Source organism: Lepisma saccharinum, chromosome 8, assembly GCF_977018435.1.
Source record: "Lepisma saccharinum chromosome 8, izLepSacc3.1, whole genome shotgun sequence".
NCBI classification, from domain to species: Eukaryota; Metazoa; Arthropoda; class Insecta; order Zygentoma; family Lepismatidae; genus Lepisma; species Lepisma saccharinum.
Window position 1 is genome coordinate 60822347 of NC_139236.1, and position 16228 is coordinate 60838574.

General features: G+C 37.3%; 1 protein-coding gene across 1 annotated transcript in view; it reads right to left on the reverse strand.

Annotated features, from left to right (window-relative positions):
• LOC145991501 (disintegrin and metalloproteinase domain-containing protein 12-like) overlaps positions 1–16228 on the reverse strand; it is a 66212-nt gene that overhangs the window by 17910 nt on the left and 32074 nt on the right. Inside the window, exons 7-11 of the mRNA XM_083127519.1 lie at positions 14072–14133; positions 8695–8859; positions 6259–6428; positions 4969–5184; positions 653–754 (exon numbers count right to left, since the gene is read on the reverse strand). Of these exons, the coding sequence (XP_082983645.1) occupies positions 653–754; positions 4969–5184; positions 6259–6428; positions 8695–8859; positions 14072–14133 (715 nt within the window). The remainder of the gene's footprint in view (positions 1–652; positions 755–4968; positions 5185–6258; positions 6429–8694; positions 8860–14071; positions 14134–16228) is intronic.

Genomic DNA, 16228 nt, shown 5'->3' on the forward strand with positions numbered 1-16228 from the left:
GTCGCCTTGTAATCAAGGGGTCGCGGGATCGATAGCCGGTGGAGGTACAAGTGGTTCGGATCCCACTTTAAACTGTAGGTCCAGTCCCGATTAATTGATTGATTGATTGATTGATTTAGTTTATTTTACTTCGCGTTTTGTGCCTCTTGGCTAATTTGCGAAGATGGGGATGAGTGATGAAATGGATGAATGGACATTCACAAACAACCAAGCCCGACCGGGATTCGAACCCGGGACCCTTGGCGTCGCAGCGCGATGTGCTAACCACTCGGCCACAGGGTCGGGCTCCAGTCCCGATTAGCCTTACTGTGCATAAAGTGGACTTAAAACAGCGAATCAACCAACCAATCAGTGGAAAGAACAACTGACTTGCAATGCACACATACAACACATTCTACCTGTTATAGCTTATCTAAAATAAAGTAACTGGATAAGTAACTCATGATTACATTTTAAAGTAAGTGTAACAGTAAGTAAGCTACATTTGTACATATGTATGTATTTATTCGTTCATGCTGCACATGTATGCATGTACGTAAAACAGAATAAAAGATGTACCCGTAGTGATAAAATTAAGGGGGTCTTCATCAGGAAGATTAAAAACAGAATGATGTTAAAAGATGAAAAAGATGGAAGGCATGTATCCTCTTACCTTTCTGGTTTATTTCGTAGACAATAATCCATTCCTTGTTTAAATGCCAACTGTAAGTATTCCTTACTGCAAGAACTCCAGCTACGAGGTATTGTTGCATAACTGTAAATAATATGCACAAAATTATAGTACTTACATGCACCCAAATTCACATGCAACTTTTTATAGCAACTTCAAAAACAAACCACATCAGACTTGTATTCACAGCATCATTGTATGAAGAATCAATCTGCAGATAACAGTTATAATTTGTTTCCATACTGTGAGAAATTACATCACAAATAATCTTTGGAGAAATTATATATATTTTCTACTTACCCATACATCATATTCCAGGCTATCTATATGAATCACATAAAAGAAATACAGATATATATGTGTGTGTGTATATATACATACACACACACATGTGCTGGTTTCAATAAGTGAGGGTGTCTCATTACTGAATATCTATGAGTTGGTCGGGAGCAAAACTTGATGACCCACAAAAGTACAGAGTAAAGAAAACGCACATTTGAAAGTGTACTCATAATGTTGTGACTATATGGGCCAGTATTGTTGATTAATATCAGCTACTGAATAAATTCTGTTCACTATTGTTTGGCAACCTCAAAAAGACCCTCTGCAGTACATCAATTTCAAACAGAATGTGTGTTATCAGGGTTTACTTTCAAGCCACTCAATTACTGTTATTGTTGTAATTGTTGTATAGGTCAGTGCTAGAAGTGGGGGGATGCTATTGCCCCAGTTAGAAATATTTGCATGAAGCATCCGCCAGCTAGGTTAGCCTGCTTAAGCATCCTCCCACCTACTTCACTGCACCAATGTTGAATCATACAAACGTCCTCCCATCTATCTCCACACTTTACCAAGCATCCCTTCACTTCCAGACTAGGAATTTCCACTTCAAGCACTGAAGTAGGTAATGTGTGTGTGTTTGTGAGGGAGGGAGAATGAGATATACGTGTATAGAGAATGTGATAGTTCCTATAATATCATTATACAGTGCTAACACCATTAAGCCTTGTTTCCATGATTATGAAAAAACTAAATGCTGACCAAGGCAGTAATTTTATTTTATTAAAAACATAAACTAACGTAACGTTTCAACCTTCTAGCAAGGTCTTCTTCAGACTCTGTATCAAGTACAAAAGTAACCTGATACAACAAAAGGGCAATATAGATTTCCACAATAAGATTTGTGGAACAGGTGAAGAACAAACTATAAAAGAAAGAATCATAAAAGACTGTAGGAGGAGTGGATTCAAGAAATGCATAAAGGAGACAGGAAGACTACCAAGTTTGAAAGGCTTTCCAAAGATACACAAAGAGGAGATAAAGTTAAGACCAGTAATGAACTGCAGAAACAATATTTTGGAACCCTTAGAAAAGAAATTAAAGAAAGTTATTGACGTGTTAGTAACACAGCAAGAAAGCAGAGCAGTTAAGAACAGTGAACAAGTAGTAGACCTCATAAAAGGACTTAAGTTAAATGAGATGAAGATGACAATGTTTAGCTTAGACGTGAAAAGTATGTTCCCGAGCATCAAGAGGGGACACGTTTTGGACATTATTAAAAAGAGAATGGGACAAGAAATTATAGGAGAATGGGATAGTCAAAGGGTAGTGAAGGCGCTGGAAACCATTTGGAATAACGGTTACAATATAATGGGAGATAAAATAATGTTAATGAGTGAAGGACTAAATATAGGTACCAGTCTAAGCCCAGCATTGGCTGAATTGGTTATGAATGAATGGGAAAAGAAAGCGATAGAAAAGGGAGGTGACAAAATGATTCTGTTTTGCAGATATGTGGACGACTGTTTTGGCATATGGAAGGGAACGAAGAGGCAGCTTGACATTTTTGCCAAAGAAATTCAAGATGAAGAAAGAGGGATATTATTGGAACTTGAAATAGAAGAAGAAGACAAGTTAAGCTATCCAGATATATTGATGAAAAGGAAAAGAGGACAAGAAATTGAAACCGCTTGGCATCAGAAGAAGTGTGCAGCAGGGGTATTCTGCCACAAAAGAAGTGATGTAAGTGAGGTGACAAAAATAAATTTTATAAAGAATATGGAGGACAGAATCAAGAAAATATGCATGAAAGAATGTGAAAAAGAAGGCAAAACAAATAGCCTATGGAAACAGCTGGAAAAGAATGGCTATGAGAAGCAGGATAGACTGGACATAAACAGAAGAAGTAAGAAAACGGGCAGGGGAGAATTGGAAGAGAAAGAAAAAGAGGAGAGAAGGTTTGGAATAAGGAGTATGGGGAAGACCACAGAAAAGATATGCAAAGTGCTTAGGAAAGCGGGAATTAAAACTTACAGGAAGGGAGGGAGAAGCATCTTAGGAATAGCGAGGAATGCTAACAAGAAAAAGGAAAACAGAGAAGAGGAAGAGGAAGAGGAAGGGATTATCTACGAAGTGAAATGTAAAGAATGTCAGAGTGTGTACATAGGAGAAACGAAAAAAAGGCTGAAAGACAGGTTGAAACAACATAGGGATGATGTACGACTTAAGAGAGAGAGAAATGCAATATTTAAACACACGAGAGAAACAGGACATGACATAGAGTGGGATGAGGCTAAGCAGATAGGAAGGGAGAAGAGAATGTTAGTGAGAAAATGGAAGGAAGCCAAGGAAATAGAAAAGAAAGGTGAAGAAGACACAATGAACTGGAATGGGGGACTGATGTTAAACAAAGAATGGAAGAAGATGTTGGAAAGAGTGGAAAGGACAAGAGAAAAAGAGGAGAGGAGAAGGAAGAAAAATGAAGGGAAAACAGCATGAGATTAAAAAGTCCAACCATATTCTATATGGGAATAATTGTGTTTAGCCTTTTAGGTGAAAGTAAAGTTGGCAAGTGAAAGTCATCTGCTAGAAAGTTCCAAACAACTTTCTAAATAGTCTGGAGGGAGTAATGTTTGTGTATTTATATTGCCCTTTTGTTGTATCAGGTTACTTTTGTACTTGATACAGAGTCTGAAGAAGACCTTGCTAGAAGGTTGAAACGTTACGTTAGATTATGTTTTTAATAAAATAAAATTACTGCCTTGGTCAGCATTTAGTTTTTTCATTATACAGTGAAACATGTGAAAGGTTTCATAAACAATATCCACACAAGGCAGGTGCTTCTTGGAAAAAATGTACCATGTAACAGATGGTTTCACCAACCACACTTACAATGGACCATTTATAAAATCTATGCTTTATTAAACACCCGGAACTCTTTAAATTGCCAGGTCACAGCCCTGATACGAACTGGAAACCTTTGTCATCCCACATGTCAACGTGTGACATAAGAGCACACCGCCACTGTCTGTCTGCTAATCAAACGGATGGGGTAACAGGTAAGTCCAGACCATTGGCTAAAGGCCAAGGTTGAAAGAGAGATGAGTGGCTAAACCATAATTGGCGAACTATTGCACAAGTGTATTCAAGGATCTATACAAACAGAGAGAGATAGTGAAGCATGTGATAGTTGCCCAAAGACCAAATATGGGATACTGTGATAACCAATTAGGGGAAAAAGTGAGGAATATGTTGGGTTTCCCATTGCAAGGGGTAGCTTTAAGAATTGTGACAGCAGTCATGAAACCAAATTATGATGTGAATTGTACATCATTGTAAAGATGAGATTTCAGAGAATACATCTATATATAACACATACCTTATGGATGAGAATGTAAAGAATAAATTGAGTAGGAAATCAAGTAAAGTGAATGCTCCTAACAGCATCCAGAATTGCAACCAATGGGCAGCACTGCTTCAGTCACATTAGGCTGCTGGTTTTCTATCATCCATAGTGGCAGCATGACTGCACTTGAGATCGGCTGAGCTTCGGCTATGCTCAGAACTGGAATGTCTAGATTTTCTATAAAAATGCATTATTTCCTTACTCCAGTTATTCTTTACCTTATTCTCTGTAAGGTATGTGCGATATATAGACGTATTCTCCGAAATATCATCTCTACATGCATACACTATACACATCACTATTTTGTTTCATAACTGCTGTCACAGTCATTAAAGCTACCACTTGCGATGGAAAATCCAATGTTACCGAATAGGCCAAAATTACGTGACCACTTTGTTTGGACTCAATCATGCTCAGTTGTCCACTGTTGACATTTCTACTAACACGTTCAATTATCTAAAATTCGAATTAACAAAAATACCATTCATTACAGATGATTTCAAGGGGAATAAACTTCTGTATGAATACTGAGTATAATTCAAATTATCCAAGTAAACACAATATTTATTTACAAGTAAAAAAATCATTGAGGAAAATAAGAATTCTTATGTACCTGAATGATGGTGCCATGATGCACTTTATTTCTGGACACTGACAGTCTTGTTCATCATGCATCATTCCTAAATTGTGGCCAAGTTGATGTGCTACATTTATGGCTGCAGTAGCTGTAAGGTTTGTGCTGTACATACAGACACCACCTGAGTATTCATCTGTGCAAATTGGGCCAAGCAAAGATTTTCCAACGACTCCACCAAGAAAATCTTTTCCTCTGAAATATAAACAACAAAGCAAAATAAGTTCTGATTTCTTATCCTATATTATCATAAGGTCCATAGAATAAGGGGCCTCCTGATGGTACAGCAATAATGCTCTCACGTTTTAATCGAGGAATCCCAGGTTTGTTTATTTGGGGCCTAACTTCATGGGGGGAGGGGGTGGGGGGCAGAACATGGCACTCAGGTTCCAGAAGGTTAAGAAAAAATACACCTAACACGAGATACAGATCAGAAGTTTAAAACAACACAAAATAAATTCTTTCCACACATTAATGGGAACAACATTAAATTTTGTATTATTTTCCAAGATATTTAGGCTCCAGAAAAGTATCTGGAGGCTAAATTAAATCTGAATTGAAGTTTACCAATACTAATACTATTAATATCAGCTGACCTCGATCTGTATAGGGTCAGCCCAAATAGAAAGCAAAATCACTAGTGTGCATGAACAAGTAAAAAGAATATAATTTACTGAAAAGTTATGTGCCTGGGTCTCTGGCATTCTGTACCATTGTTCTATCTACCACTGCGCTACCAACACAACCTCTTGACTCTCTATGATTAGGTCTTGGTGTAAATTTCTGATCCTCTTCAGGTGTGCTGAAACTTCTTGTTGCTCACCCTTGGGCATGAGAAGACTAGGTCCATCTCTCTGCAATTGAGGGAACTAATTCAATTGAAATAACTACATGAAGTCGCACTATATTTTTTCTTGTGGAAATTGTGAGGAGATCAGACATTAGGTTAGTTGTTCATTGTTAGAGCACTGGCATGTAATGCCAAGACCCAGGTTTGATTCCTGGTTGAGCGACATTTTCAATCAACTTTTCAGTTAAGTTATACTATATACTCTGGCTTATTTGAACCAGAGACATTCTAATTCAAGATTATTTTAGACTCAAACACGAATGTGGTAAGAGCTTATGTTGATTTTGAATAATACACCTTGGAAATCACTTCAGATCTTATTTTTTGAAAATACCTGTGAATGGATCTTTCTTTTTTCCCAGAGGACACATTTAAGCTTCCAAAGTATGCAATTCATAAGGTGAGACAAAATAACTTACGTTATCAGTTGAGCATTATCATTCGGATGCTCCCTCGTAAGATTTTCTCTTCGGAAACGAAGGAAATTTGAGAGTGTTACTTCAGCATCCTGAGAGATTGAAATTTCATCTCTTTCAGTCCACACAATAACACCAACCAGTGCAATAAAAATATTCAGTGGAGCAAAAAGCTGGAAATAAAATTTCAAAAAATACAATTATCAAGCCATATTTACAAAACTTTTCCTTCTTCATCTTCATATTCTTACTGAGATGATGGAAGGAAGAAACTACTAAAACTAAAACATTTTGTACCCTTCTTTATTCTTCTTCAAATATATGTACATAACCAAGCACAAAAAATATAAGTGCTGAATTCAAGGTAATACAAATAAGAAGCTTACTATATTTTTCAAATGTAAATTGAACTTGCTAATGACAATTGCTTCTCTATAAAGAAATTTTCATACACTTGGAAGTCCACTGTGTTCAGAAAAAGATAAGAATATTCACACTATAGTAACAAATAGTGTGCAAATCCAGTGTAAATAATTACCTCTGTTTCAATAGGTTTTAAGATAAAAATGTTCCTCATCCTTGCAGTCACCAGGAGGTGTGAAGCATATAAATTAAGTCTGAAAGCTGCTCAATTTATTGTCAAATGTAAGCAAGCTCACCCATTTGTTTCCTTTGGAGCTACATCTGAAACTTTATTAACGTGATAAAGATCAAATAGTGTATTGCAGTGGAACCTCGATTTTACGCTTTTCAGGGAACCAAGCTAAAAAAAAAAAAATTAAATGAGGAAAAATGTAAAACCGAGGTATGTATAAGTATAGTGCATACTATTCAGCAGTGGCGCCTCCATGGAGTGGCCCCTCCTACTTATCGCCCTTTTGAGCTATTTAAACTGTATATATTAACATAATAAGAACACTTCTTTCTCCAGAAATCAACATTTCCAAAAGTAACGCTGAAGAAAATCTTTCAATGTGGTTGGACGTTTGTTTACTTTACCTACCCTCGTTGCATTTTCCACCCTCTACAGACTTATGTAGAGTATTTCTGACCACACACAAAAGTAAATGATCCCTAAGGTCCCACGGAAGCTGAACGTCCTAGCTGTTCCCTCCGAGAGACATAGTGGATTCGCTTTTCTTCGAGTTTTTGCTATGTGCTGAAGTTTAATTGCATCATGGTGATACTTTTGAGTGTAGTAAGTCTATAATTTCCTAATCTTGTTATGAACTTGCATCTGACATTTATAACAAACTGAAAAAATCTTCTACAGTCTAAGTGCCTGCAAAATGCCTTGAGTTACTTTGGATAAATGCTGAGAAATAGCTTCTGAGGGAACAGCTCCAGTCCACCTGTTTCACAAGCCCCAAGACCATTGTTTCAATGCATGCAGCAGCAGGACGAGAAAGCGAATGTAGCCAGTGTTGTATGATCGACCGGCTGGAGACGAGAGCTTTTAGTTCATTGAACTTTGCAGAAAAGACAGCAAACCAACACGTATCCTAACTGAATTAAAAACTAAAACGAAATCATATGCAAGGCTTCAAACGTTCTGTAAAACGATTAACTGGATATTCTTAAAGTGGCAAATTATTGTTGTCCTTGTTTGTTCCCGAGAAGGGAGTTTGGAACAGTTCGGGTTTTGTCACATTAACAGCTTATACAAATCTAGCATACGTCGTGAAAAAACTCAGCCATCTGTATGCCAGTTTTGCTTGAGGATGTTTGAATTACACTCAAATATATGGGGGGGATTCAACTTATCTATGAATAATGAGGTGAAACAAGTTTCGACAAAACATTATTTTCTTTCTTTGATCACTCACAAATTGCTTTTATTAAATTTTTCTTTGTTGTGCATCAACAATTTTGTTTTTAGAGTTTTCTTTATAAAAGGTAAAAAAAAAGGTAAAGTCCTCCCCTGTGCTTAGCACCAGGCCATGAAGGTGTATAGGGGGTGTGGGGGTAACGCCCCACACTTTCTTGATCCGGTCATGAGTGGGGGTGATGTGATCGCCTTTACCCCCCAGGGTTTCCCCCAGGTACCGATGTCATTCGATGCTGGGTGGGTGCCGGGGCCGCTTCCAACATTAGAAAAGTTCCCGGATTTGAACCTTGAGCATGGTAGTCAGACGCGTTACCGATTGAGCAAACTGCGGCCAGTTTTCTTTATATCATATCATATTTGCTTTAAAATTATTATTGCCATATAATTTTAATGTGTCTCATGTATGTCACTTCTGACAATTTGTAATGTATGTATTGTATATTTATTTTGGTTCATATCAATAGGGGTTGAATTTTACTTGGTCTACTGTATTATATTAAGACACCCAAGGTGGGGGCGGGGGACCTGTTCTTCTTCCTGGTTCAGCTCCGCACGCCACTGCTATTGAGGAATAAAACAATTCAAATATGTAATACCAAAAAAACACTTACGGCATTAGCAACGTTAGCAATTTCTTTGCAATGGTTTTGAACAACTGCTAAATTTTCTCCCATATCCCTGAATTTCCCATTGTCGACAACCAGTAAAAGCTCTATATATCGGGATTCCATGTCTGCATTGTAAGGGCCACGAATTTCTTGGGTTCCACGTTTATGCTGGAAAGTATAAGAATAACACAATGAATGCATGTGGAACATTAGAAAAAGGGCTAAACAATAGCAGTACAATTTATTACTTCTGTGGAAGGATGATGATGTGTCTTGGATGGGGAAAAATGTTTATAATTATGGCAAGGACCTATATAGTTAGGATCCATGGTTTGATTCACGTATATACACTTGGCATTGACAGAAAAGACAAATTTACTTCATCTAGTATGCTAATTTGAATAAGTCAGTTTTACATCATAAAATTTCTTCTTTATGTCTGTCATAGTTGTCAAGATCTCAATATCAAAGTAAGCATCACTATGAACTAACTCTCGAGCCTTCTTAAACCCGAAGGATTATGGTGCAGCAATACAAGCCTTCCCATCTCTTCCTATCCTGGGCAAGATCAATCCAATCTTTTCCATCCTTACCGATTTCCTTTAGATCCATCTCAACGTTATTCCACATATTCGTTATCTTCATCTTCGCCTTCCTACAGGTCTCTTACCATCAGGTTTCCATAGTGTTTGGAAGTAACTAGTTACAAGTAACTCAGTTACAAGTAACTTACTTTTTGAGGAAATGTAACTGTAACTAGTTACTTTTAAAAGTAACTGTAACTGTAACAGAGTTACTTTTTCCCGATAGAAGTAACGTGTCAACAGTTACTTTACGACATTTAAATTGCTACATAAGTGTCATATAAATTATTGGCAATTTAGGACTTAAAAGTGAGCTGGAACTCAGTATCTGCTGTGATACAAAAACCCATCCTTTGTTACATTAATTCTTGCAAACAATATATGAAGAAAAGAGAAAGTTGTTGAACTAAATTTGTCTCCTGTCAGTGGGTAGTCAGTAGACTCCAGTTGCCTGGCATTTCAAGGTGGCAGGTTAATCATATGTTCCATCTTTCGTTTCGTAGTTCTCAATTCCAAAGCGATATGCATGCCTCGAAGGGGTAGATTTCCCAGAAAGGGGAAGATAAGCTTTTAGGAGGAGAATTCTTTCCCATTGTCAGGTGTGTGCTGTGAAGTTTCTCTTGTTTTTGTAGTTTGCACCCCTGTGGCCTTATAATTCCCCCCCCCCTTTTGTAAGCACATCCGATAGTTTTTTTTTTTTTTTTTTGCTAGAATACCGGATGAAAATGAAAAGAGACATCCTGCAATATTTCAGTGCTTTTATGAAAGAACTCGACGGTACTGTACTATGAATAAAACTGAAGAAGACAAGAGCTAGCAAATGCACATATGAATGCTGAAATCTACGTGATTCCATTTATCTCTCAATTTCAGATAATTAAAAAATAGAAGTACAAATATTTCCGGTTAGAATTCACTTATTTACGATCATACAGCATTTCTTGAACTTTTGAAAAATTAATAATGAGAACCCAATGTCCTGAAATGACTTTGAATGCAATAATAATAATAATAATAATAATAATAAACACCCTTGTTACTGACACATAAGTGAATTACAATACTCATGTGGTACACCAACGAATCAGGAGAACCATAGTCATCATTCTCGCTTGTTTATGTATTCGTCTCCAAGAGAACTGAAGGGGTAAGTGTAAAATGCCATTCTCACCTTCATTGATAACACACAAATTATAGGCTACTACATTATAATTTTTCTAATTTTTTGGTTCATAAGCACTTGAAATTGTACAACATATATTTTTCTCTCTGTCTCACTCTCTATGCGCAACAAATCTCCCTTGTTAGAATATAATTTCAGAAAGTGTAAGGTCTTGAAAACTTCAATATATTTTACAAAACAGTAAATATGTAGATTCCATTGTTGCAGAAGTATGACGTTCGTTCATTTTCTCTTTCTGAGAAAGTGAAATCTTACTTTAACCTGTAGGCCATCACTGCAGCTGTTCTGATTGTAAAGTGGCCTTGAACATTTTTTTTGTCAGGATGCAAACTTAAATCAGCAATTTTTTGTCAACTATTAAAAAAATTATTACCCATATTTTGAAAAAAAATTGGAAAAAGTTTCATTTGAAGTTAAGTGACTCATAAATGGAAATGTTCAACCCCCGTAAATTGTTGAGGTACCCACTGGATCCCTCTAGCAGACACACAAATATATATATATATATATATATATATATATATATATATATATATATATATATATATATACACACACACTCACTCACTCACTCACTCACTCACTCACTCTCTCTCTCTCTCTCTCTCTCCCCCCTCACCCCAATTGAAAATTTCTTAAATATAACAATAATATATATATATAGTATATGAAGACTTATATACCAGTAGCACAAGTGAAACACATGTAAGTCTTCACAAATTATATTATTACAATTAATGATTGATTTGTGTATTTTGTTTGCAAGAAAATTTCCAGCAGAAAATAACTAAAAGTAACTTACAGTTACTATTGAAGCACAGGTAATTGTAATTCTGTTACTTCTTTAAGCAAGAAACTGTAACTAGTTATCATTTAAAAAATAACTTTCCAAACGCTGGGTTTCTCAACAAGAATCCTGTAAACACTTCTTTTATCTCCCATTCATGCCACATGGCCTGCCCACTTAAGTCTTCTTGGTTTGATTTGGTGTTTTAAGTCCACTTTGTGCACAGTAAGGCTAATCGGGACTGGACCTACAGTTTAAAGTGGGATCCGAACCACAATGTGCCTCCACCGGGTATCGAACCCGGGACCCCACTTAAGTCTTCTTGATTTTCTAATAATATCTGGGCATTAATACAAGTTATGTAACCTTCTCAAAATACTTTTCTAAGGATCTCATTTTCTAACACTCTTCATTTATGTTTGTCTTATGTAATGTTTATGAAGAGAAAAATAACACACATTTCCTGAAATAAGTCTGCTTTTTATTTCCTCTTTAATAACATTTTATTTTTTAGTATTACTCCTAAGTACTTGTATTTGGAAACTGGTTCAAACAAGCTGTTATCAATAATTAGATTTTGATTATTACCTAACACTTGGTTTCAGCCTGTAAGCATATATTTAGTTTTCTCTTTGCTACCTTCCAAACTTATCTCAATAGCATCACTACGAATTAGAGCTAATGTGGTGGAATTATCAACTGTAATCTATTTCTAATTGGATTAGTTATCTAACATAAAGGTAGATGGCATTAGTGCTGAAATCTATGGAAAATAAGCAGCACCACACTGGCTGTGCGAGTAGAGCACAAAGCAGATGGACAGCCAGAATCCCACACTCCAAATCAGGTTGTACAAACAGTTTATGCTTGCTACCTGTCTGTAAAAATTATGCTTAAACAGAAATGCACCATAGTTTTCAGAGGCATCTTTCATTCTTTATAGACATATCACAGCATATTACACGTAAACCTATTACACAAAGAACAATGTTATCAGTGGCGTAGCATGGGCATTTCGGGTGGGAACGCAAGTCCGAAGGAAGGGTCGGCGCTTTTTGGCTTAATAATTTACTTATGGAATTATTCGCCACAGGTAATGTTTATTTGCCTGAAGTCAGCTGGGTTTTCAATAAAACATTATCTATGCGTGTTTAACTAGAAAATGAGATGCCTCACTATGCCACAAATGTTTTGAACTCTGGTGTTTTATACTTTTCGATATGACGCAAGTCATTAGAAAACCTACCTGAATCACAAGTGCCTCTGAACAACAGTTGACGTAATTGTTGTGGATGATCCAACTACTGATTGATTTCGTTTAATTTACTTCGCTTTTCTACCACTTTTGGTTAATTGCGAATATGAGTATGAGTGATGATATTTATGAAGTTGATGTTGAAGTTGAAATTGAAGTTGACTCATAAAGAACACCCGTGCTAAAACTGGGATTCGAACCAGGGACCTCTGTCATCTTGGTGTGCTGTACAATACCAGTCTGACACGGAGGTGGGTGGATCATCCAACTATCGTCACTCTACTGACGTAACAGTGCATATTGAGAATGGTGATAAACATTTTAAAATAATTTTGTCCACAGACCATTCGATGTTAAGATGTTTAAATGAATGCTAAACATTTCCATTGACCCAATATTAAGCAATTAGATACTACCGAAAAAATAATAATAATCAAAAAATAATAGTTTTGCAGGTTAAGTGGTAGAGTAGCCACAGGCTGAACTTCTACCACAAGGACTTCATTCACCAACTTATTTGACAAAAACAGTGTTGATCTTTTAGTTTTTAATGCACATTGCTATTCGTGCGATAAATTATACAATGCAGTGGTCATTAAGAAATGGTACATTTGAGTTTGGTAAAGTTACGTCAGTCAATATTGCGTATTGTAGCATCACATAGCACGAGTGACACGAGCGCGAAGAACCAGGTAGGAATTCTACCGCTGTCATCTGCTTCAAAAGGCAGGAAGGGTCACGTGAACCCAAGAACCAATCACGTAGCTCTCTGCTCCATACGCTGGCGTATGAGAGAGCATTTGTGCACGTGCTGTAGAGATCCAAGTTTTCCCTCCAGAAAGGCAGCAAGGAATATAGAGTTCTTTATGCCGAACCTGCCCGGCATCCAGCCAGGAAGGCATTGAAACAAATTCTAGAACGAGTGTTGTTAGTGGAGCGTTGCAAGCGGATCGCGAAAAATAGCTATTATAATGCCATGAAGGTCAAACATATATGAAATTAGTCAAGATTTACTTTATATTCACAGCATTTACGCATTTTTGTAATTTTAAATCAGGGAATGCTGTGCGTATGGGTGTACAATAACGTTACGCCACTGAATGTTATCATGACTTCATGAACATGAATCTCTCGGTTAATAACCAAACAAGGTCTGGAAGATACGTACTCCAGGTACTGAAAATGGTAGTATTTTTTTTTTTTCATTTTTTATATTCTTATTTAACATTGCATTTCTGCATCAGTAAGTTAATTGCAATGATGAGGATGAATTATGATTAGAAGAGACTGTTGAACGGACACTCACATGTCTAGACTTGGAACTGAGGCAATCAGTGGCAAGATCATGGGTCCAGCACTCAACACACTTGATCACTGGAGTGACTAACAGTTTTTATAAATTTAAAAGTTTGGCATCTTAGATCTCACCAGGTCATTAACTTTAGAGAAAAAGCTTGATCATCATTCATCATCAGGAAAGTGCTAGAATTCATGTTTCATGAAGAAAACGGATGAGTACACAAGAGTAGTTGCATGCTTCTGAATGGGTTCTATGTAGATCTTCGACTTACCCTGAGAATTTTATGAAATTCTTGATCTTCTGTGGCATCACCTTCTTCTCTACCTGAAGCACCTAAAAATAGATAAAATAATTCCTTTAAAATGGTGTGTGTGTGTGTGTGTGTTATCAAACGTTATCAACGTATTGGGTCAGTTTCTGGATCTTTCTTCCAATGAAGTCACATTAAAAAGGAAAAAAAGTGAAAAACGAAAAGAAAAAATGGCTAAAAGGATTAAAAACTCTCATGGTCATCAGCTGTCTTGCATTAACAACACACGTCACTGCCCCACACCAGCGGCGTATACTCTGGGTCATCTAGGTAATCGCAGATGACCCGGCTGTATTTCTTTCTTTTTTTTAAAAAAAAATATATGTATACATTTCTTCGCAATATTCTTCCAAACCAATTTCGATGCATACATTTCTTTGCTTCCAGCGCGCCGCGAATGCTTCCAACCGTTTGCCGCTGAATGTCCGGGAACCTTTCTCCAGCCCGTGGAATGACGTTAGGGAATCTCACCCTGACGTCATTCCACCCGCTTCTTTTACAACCCTTGGCGAGAAGAGAAAGAAAAGAGGGGGGAGGAAACTCTGCTTCTCAGGCGCGGCGATTCCGTGGCCAGGGTAAGCTCCTTCTGGTGAGAGTCCACCGGTCTCAACCCCTAGAGTTTGCCTTTCCCTCCGCTGGCGACCATTGACCTACAACCCTCCTCCACAATTCTCTCCCGAAGGCTATGTCGTCACTAAACATAGAAACTGTGTTTTTTATGGCAGGGACATTTCTCAGGAACGGGAATCTTGGGTTCACAAATTGCCTTCTGTAAGGTAAAGTGCGAAGAACAGGAAAATATGAATAACATAGGCAAACCAATTCTACGCTAATTTTCACTATACATTTACTTCTGTCTTGCTGATGTCTGTTACAAAAGGAAAAAGCTTAAATATTGAAGATGAAGCAAACTAAATTAAAATTCAAAACTTAAGCAATTAATGCACCTATAAGCTGACTCCCCCCATTCTTGTATTTGCAAAAATAGTGATTGTTTCTTCTCTCTAATCTTCAAAAGCAGCGAGAGTACTTCCTTCACGGAACTGAATATTTTTTAAAGGTAAAAAAGGTAAAGTGCTCCCCTGCGCATAGCACCACGCCATGAAGGCGTATAGGGGGTGTGGGGGTAACGCCCCACACTTTCTTGATCCGGTCGTGAGTGGAGATGATGTGATCAGCATCACGCCCCTGACCGCCTTTACCCCCCAGGGTTTCCCCCAGGTACCCATGTTATTCGACGCTGGGTGGGCGCCGGGGCCGCTTCCATCGTTAGAAAAGTTCCCGGATTTGAACCGCCGGGGATCGAACCCGGGACCTTTAGCATGGTAGTCAGACGCGTCACCGATTGAGCCACCGCGGCCACACGAATATTTTTTAAAGGAAAATATATAAATAAATTACATATATTTTAGTTTATTTAAGTTACTATTCCACCTTTTTAGATTAATAGTGATGAAGATGAACGACTAAAACATATAAGGAACAAACACATCAGGCACGTAGCCAGGTGGAGGACTCGGGGAGCTGAAATCCCCTCCCCGAAATCATTCATATATCTAATTTAAAAAGTGTATAGTGGTAATTAATTTTACTTCATTTGCAGATTAAACACCTTGCATAATACGTTGTAATTATCTGAGATTTATCTTCAGAACTTCTACCCCCACTTTTTCAACTTTATGATGCGGCTGGTAATAAGGGATGAGTACCCTCCTCTCCACCCCACCCCGAAATAAATTTCTGGCTCAGGCCTGCACTGATTCGAACTTTTAAAACCTGTCATTGCAGGGAATTTGGAGCTCGGAAAGGGATTTTTTTTTATCATTCATAGGGAATTTCATTCTGAGTCCTGGAGTAAGTTGAATTTTGCACTTAAATTAATAATGAGGGTTTCTATTTCACTAGTGCATGTCTTTCATTTTATATTTCACAGTTTTTTTTTTATTTTGCTTTATAATACTGTCTTGTTTTATTATTTGAAATTCCCACAAAATATTCCTAAATCCCATATGGATCCTGATATAAAATGCACGGAAACATTTATTAGTTTGATGATCAAGGGTCGGAGATTACCCACTCATTAGAACCAGCATACGCCACTGCCCCACACCTGCAGCA